The sequence below is a fragment of the Cucumis sativus genome, chromosome 3 (assembly GCF_000004075.3).
Source record: "Cucumis sativus cultivar 9930 chromosome 3, Cucumber_9930_V3, whole genome shotgun sequence".
NCBI classification, from domain to species: Eukaryota; Viridiplantae; Streptophyta; class Magnoliopsida; order Cucurbitales; family Cucurbitaceae; genus Cucumis; species Cucumis sativus.
This window is the reverse complement of record NC_026657.2, coordinates 1,800,821-1,811,870: the sequence shown is the minus strand read 5'-3', so window position 1 is coordinate 1,811,870 and position 11,050 is coordinate 1,800,821. Positions and strand designations below refer to the sequence as shown.

At 33.3% G+C, this 11,050-nt stretch overlaps 2 protein-coding genes and 2 non-coding genes across 5 annotated transcripts; all 4 read right to left on the bottom strand.

Moving 5' to 3' along the window:
• Positions 1-115: 115 nt before the first annotated feature.
• TRNAA-AGC lies at positions 116-188 on the bottom strand. The gene has a single exon. It is a non-coding gene; the product is annotated as a tRNA-Ala (tRNA).
• A 136-nt stretch (positions 189-324) lies between these two features.
• TRNAT-AGU lies at positions 325-398 on the bottom strand. Its single transcript has one exon. It is a non-coding gene; the product is annotated as a tRNA-Thr (tRNA).
• Positions 399-871: 473 nt separating this feature from the next.
• LOC101206707 lies at positions 872-3,441 on the bottom strand. Of its 2 annotated transcripts, none has more exons than XM_004147190.3 (6): positions 3,239-3,441; positions 3,070-3,149; positions 2,867-2,959; positions 1,922-1,992; positions 1,783-1,845; positions 872-1,696 (listed from the first exon to the last, which is right to left on the bottom strand). In XM_004147190.3, the coding sequence occupies exons 2-6, from the start codon at positions 3,131-3,133 to the stop codon at positions 1,379-1,381; spliced, it is 609 nt and encodes a 202-aa protein (XP_004147238.2). In that variant the 5' UTR covers positions 3,134-3,149; positions 3,239-3,441; the 3' UTR covers positions 872-1,378. The 2 variants fall into 2 exon arrangements, with proteins under 2 accessions (XP_004147238.2, XP_011650372.1); XM_011652070.2 differs by having other exon boundaries at positions 3,058-3,149; positions 3,239-3,439.
• Positions 3,442-6,764: 3,323 nt separating this feature from the next.
• On the bottom strand, positions 6,765-10,908 carry LOC101206948. Its single transcript, XM_004147191.3, has 5 exons — positions 10,245-10,908; positions 9,420-9,518; positions 9,188-9,232; positions 8,340-8,477; positions 6,765-7,777 (listed from the first exon to the last, which is right to left on the bottom strand). The coding sequence occupies exons 1-5, from the start codon at positions 10,635-10,637 to the stop codon at positions 7,421-7,423; spliced, it is 1,032 nt and encodes a 343-aa protein (XP_004147239.1). The 5' UTR covers positions 10,638-10,908; the 3' UTR covers positions 6,765-7,420.
• Positions 10,909-11,050: the final 142 nt, after the last annotated feature.

Sequence of the window (11,050 nt, the reverse complement as noted above, 5' to 3'; positions counted from 1 at the left end):
ATTTTGAAAGAAAAATTAAGCAGGCCCTAAGAAGGCTTGGGCCCGTCATAAAAAGCGGGGTTGATGACTATATTCGGACGTGCAGAAAAATACGTACAAAAATCGGAGTACTACATGGAGATGCGGGGTATCGATCCCCGTACCTCTCGCATGCTAAGCGAGCGCTCTACCATCTGAGCTACATCCCCATTTGTTGCTTGATCAATATTTTTATGTAATGTAATTTATTAGTGTTGTTACCTGAAAGATTGATAGATGGGTTGCTATTGAACATTAACTCATGTTAATATATGAAAAAAAATAGTAACTGAATATGATTTAGATTGCTTTCATTGAGAGTTGAACTCAAGACCTCCCGCTTACTAAACGGGTGCTCTAACCAACTGAGCTATGAAAGCATTGATCATATCACTAACTTTTTTCTTTTTTATTAGGAAAAATGTTTAAACAAGGTTACAACATTACTCTCAATCTGATACAAACATTATAATAACGATAATACATTCTTTAAAACTTTAGAAAAGAAATCAAGGCATGGAACATCTATTTGTCAATGACCAATTTGAATTTAACATGTTAATACACATACTTAAAAGGTGTCTTTAATTTATTAAAAATAAGATGAATAAAGGCGAGGCTCAACATTTTCTTAATAAGCTGGATATCACAATAGAATAGACATTTAGAAAGTTCAGAACCAAGATTTAAGAAACAAAATCCAAAATCAAAACTTTTAACAGATGTTTGGGAGTGATTATTAATTGGTTAAATAAATCCAAAGATATTGTTCATTATTCAAGATCAATTTTATCCATCTAAAAGTAGAAAACCAAATGTTAAATTGAGTTTGAGTAATTCTAAGGGAACGATGTTGAATACAGAAAAGTGATTACACCATTTTAAAATGAATCCCAAACATGAGCTACATAAACACTTCTTACCATCCAAAAAACCTTCTTCTCTTACTAAGAATTAAACTATTTAACTTATTTGAAGCTACATCGTACATATATATAAAAGGGCCATTTTTAAAACATCTAAATTCGACATCATCAATACAAACCAAAATTGTGAAACTGACCAACACTAGTTACAACTTAAAATCTATTACATTTCCTAATAGAAATGGCATAGAAACGGCACCTTTCCTGCACTTGAAATTGTGATAAAGTTGACGAGAGAAATATCTAAAAATCCCAAGGCCGAGCAAAGATCAGTTCACACCGACCAAGCTTCAAAGGTTTAGGCTAGCAATCGCAACCTTGGAGATTTTGTCAGAACAAGCTTCAGAAACTTCATATACCCTCCACCGTGAATAAAACTTCCAAACCACAATGCATCCATATTGACGCAACAGGTCCGATAAAAAAGATGGATCTTAAGAGAGCACTTGAATCTTTGGTCGCTTCTTTGATTTACCTTTTCCTTTGCTTTTACTTCTACAGCTTGTTTTTCTAGAATTTGATCTTTTGAGTTTAACTGACAATCTGTTACTGCAGTCAGTCTTCTGATCATCGCTCTTTTCATTGTCATCGTTATCATGATCACTGGTAATACTATCATCACTACTCTCTTCAGACTCTGACTCGCTACTACTACAAGTCAATGGAATTACAGGGTGATTGCCAATTATTGCAGATTCAGCAGCAGTCACAGCTTCAGGAGTATGAAGATCAGCAATACCCAACATCAGGTCCTATTTAGATCGAATTATGACATTAAAAATAATGAGAAACCAAGCTACCACGTCTACGACACAACTTACAAGGAAAAGTGACTTACCAATTGAATCACTTCTGATTCATTGCCATCCAAGGCTTCGATATCATATTTTTCAGCATTTTCCTATGACAATTAACAAGAATGTATCTATCAGGAACAATGAATGTTTTTTTAAGTAGTAGTTGGTCAATATACAAACCTTTGAATCCATTTGCAGCTTTTTATTAGCTTCTGATATTACTCCCAAGAAGTCTTTGACTCTTCCCAATACTACAATAAGTGAAAAGGAAGTGAGCAAGCAACTCCTTAGAGGAAACAAGCACCGCAAGCACTATAATATATTCAAATTTGATGCTGAATGTTCTATGTTCCAAAGGCAGTACCGACATAAACATGGGAGATAAGTTTCCAGCTGAAGTGCAAGATGTTATATAGTCGGAAACAGTTGCTACAAACAACCTCTACATTACATCTCATAATAGTGCTATGAAGTTAGCAATAGTTGGTAACTTAACAACACTACATGTTATATAGTCAGTATTATTCCAACCACTAAATATCACTTCAAACTGCATAATACTCAAAGTTTTAAACCAACAACTGGAAATTCCCATCATCACTTGCATAAGCGAAAACAGAACACAACTTGCAAAAGCTATAAAAACTGAAACTAAAAAAACCCATATACTTCCAGACAATGAGAAAACCAAGAAAAGGACAACAGCCAGTGAGTATTTCCTAGCCAGCCATCAGGCATCCATGCCCATGCATAGATTTTGCAACAAACACAGATCTTATGTATGAAGCGTTTACCACAAGGTAAACAATGATTGAACAAATTGAATGAGATACACAACAGCTGAGGATACAACAAAGTATTACCTAATTGGGGAAGAGAATCATTGGTCAAATAATTTGTACTACTTGACTAAGCTAACATAATCCTAAACTTTAAAATCTAGGCAACATTAAACACAAAATTATGACTCAACGGGTGTGCTCGTGTTTGCAATTAGACTTCTAAATGTGAATGCAGTGAAAATTCTAAGCACGTGTCCAGATTTCAAACTATAATAAGCAGCAAAGAAAATAAAAGCAGATTTTTTTAGAAAAAAAAAATCAAAATCAAAAGGGAAGTAGGTACCTAAGCTTTTTGAAGCTGGTTCTGTAATGGGTTTTTCATTCCGAGTAGGATCCTTGGACGTTGAGTTTTTTTTACAAACTAGCAGTGAGGATTCTGATACAAGGCAAAAAAAAAAAAAAAAAAAAAAAAAAGCTAATAAACAAGTACTAATCCTAACATTCAATATAGGTTAAAAACGAAGAAAATTCGACCATTAAAAACACCTAAAGACGAAGAGGATAAATCTTTCCGCTCCAAATATAAAAGATCCTTGCTGGGATGCCGCATCTTTCCCTTCTTCTAGCTGTGAAGAAAAAGAAGTCCTTCAACCATCAAATTTAGAAGAATAAGAGGTAAATTGAGAGACTGAGGAGCGGAGAAAGTGGGATGAACCTGGTCACAACAGCAAAGGTGTGGCGTCGGCAATGAGAGCAGCAGCCGGAAGCACTTTTCCAGGTGAGGAAGGAAGGGAGAGGTGAATAGACGTCCTAACAAGACCTCCGGCACCCACTGGGACGGGAGGTTGGGCAGCAATAGCTGAACGTGAAGTAGGGTTTAGCAAAGAGTCAACTGCCCAAAAACAAATGAAGGACTACGGTGATTTTTAACTTTAAATCAATATCATTTTAAAAAATAATAACAAGAGAAATTGTCTTAAATAACAAAATATTAAATAAGTTATAGAGTTGAATGAATGTTGGTATATTTTTCTAAATAATTTTAATATTTTTTATTTTTGAAAATGTTTTGGAAATTAATTTAAAGAGTAATAATTGAGTTATTTATTTACGGAAGAATATTAATTGATAATCAGTTAAATTTTTTATTCTTCAAAAATTTGAAATTATTTATAAAATATAATAAAAAAACTTAAATTCACTTGAATATTAGATAAATAGTTTTAATTTTTTTTGGTATATTTAAAATTTTGCTAAATATTTTATATTTATGAGATTAGGTTTTATTATATAGTTGTTTTGAAAAATATTCACATAAGCAAAAGTAATATAGAAAATATTTGCAAAAATAAAGTTAATTGTTTATAGAAAATTCTCTATAAATAGATATCTATCCATTCAATTTTTTTAAGGAGGAATTGAAGATATAAAGTACTAAACAATTGATTAAATTATTATCAACTTCGAGATGAAAGGTCTTTTGATAGTGATAAATTGGTTCATCATACTTTCAATTAGTATTTTCGTACGGATATAAAAATGAAAATAATGGATAAAATTGTATTCAATTATCAACAACTCCTATCGTAAATAGAATTGACTACGGATTCGAGCCATAGGTTTCATAAAACCGTACTATTTTCCAGTTTTTTTTAGGGTTTTAAGGACCATAATGCCAAATAAATAATAATAATAATAAATAATAAAGTGAATTGGAATTGGCAGAAAATTGATAATAAATTTGATTTTTAGCGGGAAAATAAAAAAAATGAAAATGGACAGTTGCACCACTTTTACAGAAATGCCCCTATAAATAACAATGAAAATAAGGTGATTAAATTTACAGAAATACCCTTGACAGTTGGAAACCTATAAATAAGTTAAACTTCAGTTTCTTAATTAATTTCATAAAGAAGAAGAAAGCAAACTTTCCTTTCCTCAGAACCTCACTGCCGAATCCCTCCATCTACGTCTCCGGCCTCTCCTCACCGACGACCAACCACCCTTGCCACCACCACCTCCGCCCCTTGAGGTCTCACCAGCAAGCTCTATCCCTTGAGGTCTCACCGGCAAGCTCTATCCGATCGATAGAAACAGTGGTACGTATAATAATCTAATCTTTGGTAATGGACTGTTATTTGTTAATAGATATAAATATTCTTTTGTATATATCTCTTTATATATATATATATTCAATTGATTTACTAGCTATAAAGAAAATTGTTTTGATATATTGAGCATCACAGTTAAAAAAATTATTTTGATATATTGAGCATCATAATCTTAAGATATTATGAAAACTCGGTAACCCGATCAATACGGATTACCAAATTCAAACTTTAAGGTTAGTTGTTGCAATTTTTTTTGAAATATATAAAATAAATAAAAATGGGTAGTTGAAGCACTCTTATCTTTTTACATCTTTTATTTATTTATTTATTTAAATAACCAAATTTTTTTTTGGTGTTCTATGCCTTTTTGGGTAGCAATGGATTCATCTAGTGGTTATTTTCGGTTATCAATGAACCAATAAGTTAGCATCAAGTTTAGGCTAACCGATCAACAACTTTTTTAGTGTGGAACAACAACTTTTTTACCGTGGAACCGACCCATGGAAAATCTGACAAAGTTTCAAAGGCATAGATGGCAAAGATCTCTTTACTAAACTCAAGAGCTCGAGCACGAATCCTGGACAATTGTCGAACACACTTTTTGCAAATGAACAAATAATTGGTTATTGCACGGGCTTTAGGTATTTTCAATTTATATTGTCATTGTTGCTTTTGTTTTAAGTTGAAAATTGTTATGACGTTGTTTTATTTGGTATGTGATAAATGATATAATTCTCTAATGTATAGGTATGAGAATGAGTTGAAGAACACTACGGTGAATGGATAATGCACCACCATATAGCTAACATCGAGCTTATTTGGCGTATCAAGATGTCGATCCTAATAATGTTTTATGTCGAATAAGAAACGAAAAGACTAAAAGAAAATTAGAAATACACTGTGAGTTGCAACAACCTAATAAGAAAAGAATAACGGCACCAAGACCAAACACAAAAGCAAAGAAAAGACGTTGTGTTGATTCGTTGCATCCATCATTAATGACATGTGAGACGATCTACAACCCAAATGTCAAAATGTCCACTCATCAAGATACTGGGGTTGTAGACCACGTGTTCAATATGACCGTCGATCAAGATACTGGGTTGTAGACCACGTGTTCGACCGCCAAACGTTAATACACTTTATACGCCTTTCATTGTCACCAATGAAAGCGCCAATTTGAAAACTGAACCTGACATGCTCAAAAATCATGAATGGATAAATAACCATTTTATATTCACGTATTATTATTAATAAAGTACCATTTATTTTTATTTTTTAATACAATGAATATCATTATTTGTCGCTCTAATAACACCTCGAGAGAAAAGAGCTACCCGAAAAGGATTATAGAATTATGTCAAAATTTAATAAATCCTAATGTCAATAGCAATAGCATCTTATCTTATCATTATGAGAAATATATGAATAATGTTTAATAACAATTTTTGCTTTCATTTTACTTTGTTTTGCTTTGAAAATAGTTTTACTATGCTTTTTCATTCTTTTTTGCTTTAATAGAAAATTAAAATTTTGTAGTCAAATTATATCCTTAAAAGTATAAAGTAAAATGAAAACAAATACAATAAAATATTGCAATTCATAATGGTACAGTGATAAGTTCTATATTTTATGAACATTTTTATTCATTTTGCTATAGTTCAAAGTTAGTTTAATAATTTTCATTCTTTCTTTAAATATATATAAAAAAAGAGATGAATTTTTAAATATAGTAAAATATTTAAACTATTTACAAAATATAGCAAAATCGAATAAATTCGTTTTATTCCATTTAATTTCATTTTTCTTTTTAAAATGAAACAGTTTCTATATTGTTAAATGAAAAATAATTAAGTATATATTTAAAAAGTAGATATCAAAACAAATTTGTTAATAAAAGTAGTAATTATGAACTACTTTTTCTTCCATTTTAAGAAATAAAATAGTTGTCAATTGCAATACGTAATTCTTTTCTCCACTCATCTGAGCTTTAGAACTTTAGACTCGAGGGAGCAAATGAAAAATTTTCAACAAGAAAAATACCAATGCTTCTTCTTCTTGTTCACATCACTCATTAAACTCCAATCCTTGAGTCTATGAGAATATCCTCCATAAACTGAAGAATTGATATAATTGGTAATCTCCAAGATATCCTTTCTATTGAAATCATAAACTGTTGAACAACAATTTCAAATGCACAAGTTCGGTTGCAGTTGCGAATCAACTGAATGTAGTTCGAAAACAAAAACAAAAGATCATCAGAGAACTGTTTTCTATGCAGTCCTCTGATTATATATAAACCCACTGTCCCATTTTTTTAATGGCCACATTCATATAACAAATATGAAAAAAATTTAACTTAAAAAGGCTTCTAAATGAACTCTAATATCCATGAAAGTTGAAATTTTCTTCTTTTACAACCATACTCATCTCAGCTAGCAGAATTTACATCTTGCAGGGCAATCATCTCTGATATCTTCAGCAAATTCCAACACAAATCTGCAAAATCAATGTTATGAGTTGAATTTTAAGACATTGAAGAAGAGATAGGAATCCTAATATGCAACCTTCTTTTCATCTACTATGCTTCTATACTCAGCTTTGTTTCTTCTCTTTAGCGGCCAAATCTAGAAATGATTCTCTTTCTTTCTTTTTTTCTTATGAGTATACAACTATGATAGTTTTATGAGGTATAACAAAAATTGTTCACAGTAGAATATAAGAGTGAAACAGCAAAAAAAGACAAGGAGTGAAAACTTGTAAAAAGAACTGGCAAAGTAAGAGTATCAATCTGATTTCACGTTGAGTTCTCCATGACTCTTCTTCATTCTAGTAATTCGTAACGACACAGGTTTTTGCAACAGGGAGACATTGATGTTGTTCCAAACGTCAGGCTTGGTAGGGAGTCGTGCAATTTTCTCTGCAATTTCCATGTCTTCTGGGAGAATTGAACCAAACACAGTATATACTTTGTTCCATTCTTGGTGGTTTGCAAGACTTATGAAGAATTCTGGTCCAGAACCAACCCATGCTACCGAACCACGCTTTATGTATGGGCAAACTTCAACGGGAATCTTCTTAAACTGAATCCCTTGAGATTCCAGTGTTCCTTGAACAAGTGCAAAAGGAGGACCTAAAGGAGCCTGCAGTTAAATTTAAATAAGATATGGTTACACGTCATGGCCTTATATGGATTGTCTTTGAACTAACAACCATGGGACTAAAATTTATTGCATCACTATTTGGGGTTTTCACTCAAAACATACCGTGTCATAAACAACATAAAGGACCTAGTTTTGTTTTCAGAGCCCTCCTCAAGATTATCAACAATTGATGCTATGAAAAAAATCTGCAAGCACCTTCTAAAATATCTTGTAAAAGTATGCCCAAACAGCCAGATCAAACTAAGATTTCATGAATATTTTAATCCCAATAGATTAATAACTGATCCGAAGAGTGGTTTGATACCTTTACATCTCTCCCATGAGCATTATAACCATGCAATCTTAGCCTAATTGTTATATGAATGTAACCACAGAAGCTTATAACTGACCAAGAGTAATATCCAAGTCATGAAATATGATAGACACGAAGATGTGATTATAACCATAGAATGCATCCAATGCACCGAGTTATCTTTCAATTTTTGGTCAAGAGTGTGAAGTATCAAGTATGCACAGGAAATTAAAGGAGATGAATTCTTACGTTTTCGATGTGGTTTCCTTTTGAATCCCAAGATTCCCCTCTACCCTCTGCACGGTAAAAGTGACAACCAGCACAATGTCGTAATCCCAATAACTCAAGAATATAAGCAACTGAATGAGGAGCACAATCAGGGAAGAGCTGTATAAATTCCGAAAACGTCACAAACAGTAAGTCCGTGCAAGATGTAAATTTTCACAATATGAAGATGCACGAAAAAAAAAACCTGCCCACTAATTATGTATAAAACAACTGATTTAGAATGCAACTATTTTACATAACAAATCCTCTAAGAACTTGAAACTAAAATTTTAAAGTTACATGGCATGACGCTGTTGAAAAATTAAAACACACATACAATGCCAGATCAGTAAAAGAAGAATTGAAACTCGTTAATTGTTATGTGCTAATTTATGCATTAATCAATTAGGACCATTGTTATCAAGACTTTTAGATAGAAAAACTACCCATACGAATGTCAATTTTAGAATGGACAAAGCCATAACACTCGTCGTTCTGGATCTTGGACCATTTCTTTGAACCTCGTGAGATACATTTTCAATTCATGCTTGCCATGTAATTTAAAGAGTTCTATAGATAAGATCTGAGTGAAAGAAATTTCAGATATTCAACCGTTAGGTCAAGACAACAACAACAAAAACTTGAAACGTAGTTGACGAAAGTATAAGCAGAGGAAACATTCCCTGTTCTGTATAAGAAACATTAGAACAAATAATGAAACACAAGTTTTATGAGTTTGGAAAGGTGGGAGAGTTTTGATGGAATTGAGAAGTCAACTCTAGAATCCAAAGAACTACGAATTTAGAGCACCTACAAGTAACGGATGTTACCTTGATATGAAGGGTGCCATAATACGTCTCCAGCGCAACGATTCCCTAGGAAATAAACCATTGGAGACCCATCAACAAACTATTTCAGCTCAAGATAACGCAAACAAGGCTATATCTAAAGAGTTGGTGAGCACACAAAATGGCCATTTCTTCATGATGTGTCTATAAAATTTGGAATGGAACATTCAAAACTATCTACTTCATTGATAAAACAATTACAAACATTCTATACCTCTCCTCTCCCAAAGATAATCCCAGAAGTCCAAATACTTGTCGTCCCTCCTTCCTGCCGATCAGGAACCAGTGTATCCTTCTGCTTCTTCAGCCAGCACTGTCAATAAAGATAAATCACAAATAAATTCAACTGACTCAACTACACAACACAAAGCACAAAATGTTGATTGAAGTCCATATTGCACAATCATAAGACAAGAAAAGCTACAGGAACTGCTCTCATATTGACAAACCTGAACTTCTCTTTCTCTCATTAGCTGAAGGAAGAACAGAAGATTTGCTTTCTTTCATACTCAACAGAACTACTTCAGAGGTTAAGATTTTATGATTATACAGATGGGTTTTTCCTAGGATAAAAACCATTTGACATTATCTAACTAAACTAAGTAAACGCGCATTATAAATCAAATGGCTCAACTACACAAATAGAGCATAAAACTTGGTTAAACGCGCATTATAAATCAAATGGCTCAACTACACAAATAGAGCATAAAACTTGGTTCCGGGTCCATAATACACAATCAGAAGGTAATAAAAGCTACAGAAATTGCTCCATAATGACCAGAAAAAGAAACTCCCTCTCTCTCATTGGTTGAAGGAAGAACAGACGATTTGCCTTCTTTCATACTCAACAAAACCACTTCAGAGATTAAGATCGTGTGGTTAAACATATGTGTTTTCTTCTCTAGGATAAACAACCTTTGAAAACGATCTAACTAAACTAAGCAAACAGTATTAGAAAGTACACTGAAAAAACAGAAACAGATTAAGGCAATGATTAGAAGGAAAAAAAAGTCATAAACTAAGCATTAATGGAACTCACTTCACCGTATTTAGGACCACATTTCTCTTGATCTCCACAATACACCCAAGTATCACACAAGCAAGGCCCATCATTCCCACTACACATAGCCTTACAAGCCTGACAACACAGCTCAGAGGAATTGAATTTAAATTCAGAACCCCACTTCACAGCGGGTCCCCAAAGCTCCAAATTCTCAATTCCCCTGCAACATTTCTCTCCCCCTTCATCCAAATTTCCACCATCGCCATCTCTAATCACTGCAAACGATTCAAGTTTCGAAGGATCCCCGCCATTGAGTCTGAGCAAAAGAGGGAGAAACGTGTACACGGCGGCACAGGAGACGAGACTCACAAAAATTAAGATCGGAAGAGTCAAACGAGATGATTCTTGGTCATTTGGCTTACGACCCATTTGAGAAATGGCGACGAACTGCAGAACCCAGATGGTAATTCCAGTTTATTGCAATCAGAGACTCGAATTAGAGAATAGGGACCAGCTAGAGAAGCGTTGACTGTGAAAATTTAGGTGGGTTTTGCACGTATTTCGAACATTTCATAGTAGAAGTTTCGATTTTCGAATTTTCTGCGAGTGTTGTTGATGGGTTACGACATTGAAATCAGGGCGGAGCATTGGCAAAAGAGCAAAATGAAAGAGATCATAGTCAACGACTACCATGAAGGCGAGTGGAGGAGTTGGTGTCAGCGCAGAAGGAGAAAAGAACGACGCCGTATTGAGACGGAGAATAAAAAATTAATTTTATGGCTATTTTAATTTAGGGTTAAATAGAAACTTTCAAATTTATTCAATTTTAGTACCAATTTTAG

What these genes read in the sequence shown, in the direction of transcription:
- LOC101206707 (XM_011652070.2), bottom strand. Translation starts at nt 3,133, where the DNA reads ATGCGGCATCCCAGCAAGGATCTTTTATATTTGGAGCGGAAAGATTTA. An exon ending in ACCAGCTTCAAAAAGCTTAG is followed by an intron (nt 1,993 to 2,866) that starts GTACCTACTTCC and finishes CACTTATTGTAG; the next exon opens with TATTGGGAAGAGTCAAAGAC. An exon ending in AATCAGAAGTGATTCAATTG is followed by an intron (nt 1,697 to 1,782) that starts GTAAGTCACTTT and finishes CGATCTAAATAG; the next exon opens with GACCTGATGTTGGGTATTGC.
- LOC101206948 (XM_004147191.3), bottom strand. Translation starts at nt 10,637, where the DNA reads ATGGGTCGTAAGCCAAATGACCAAGAATCATCTCGTTTGACTCTTCCG. An exon ending in ATGGCACCCTTCATATCAAG is followed by an intron (nt 8,478 to 9,187) that starts GTAACATCCGTT and finishes GAATTTATACAG; the next exon opens with CTCTTCCCTGATTGTGCTCC. An exon ending in AAGGAAACCACATCGAAAAC is followed by an intron (nt 7,778 to 8,339) that starts GTAAGAATTCAT and finishes ATTTAACTGCAG; the next exon opens with GCTCCTTTAGGTCCTCCTTT.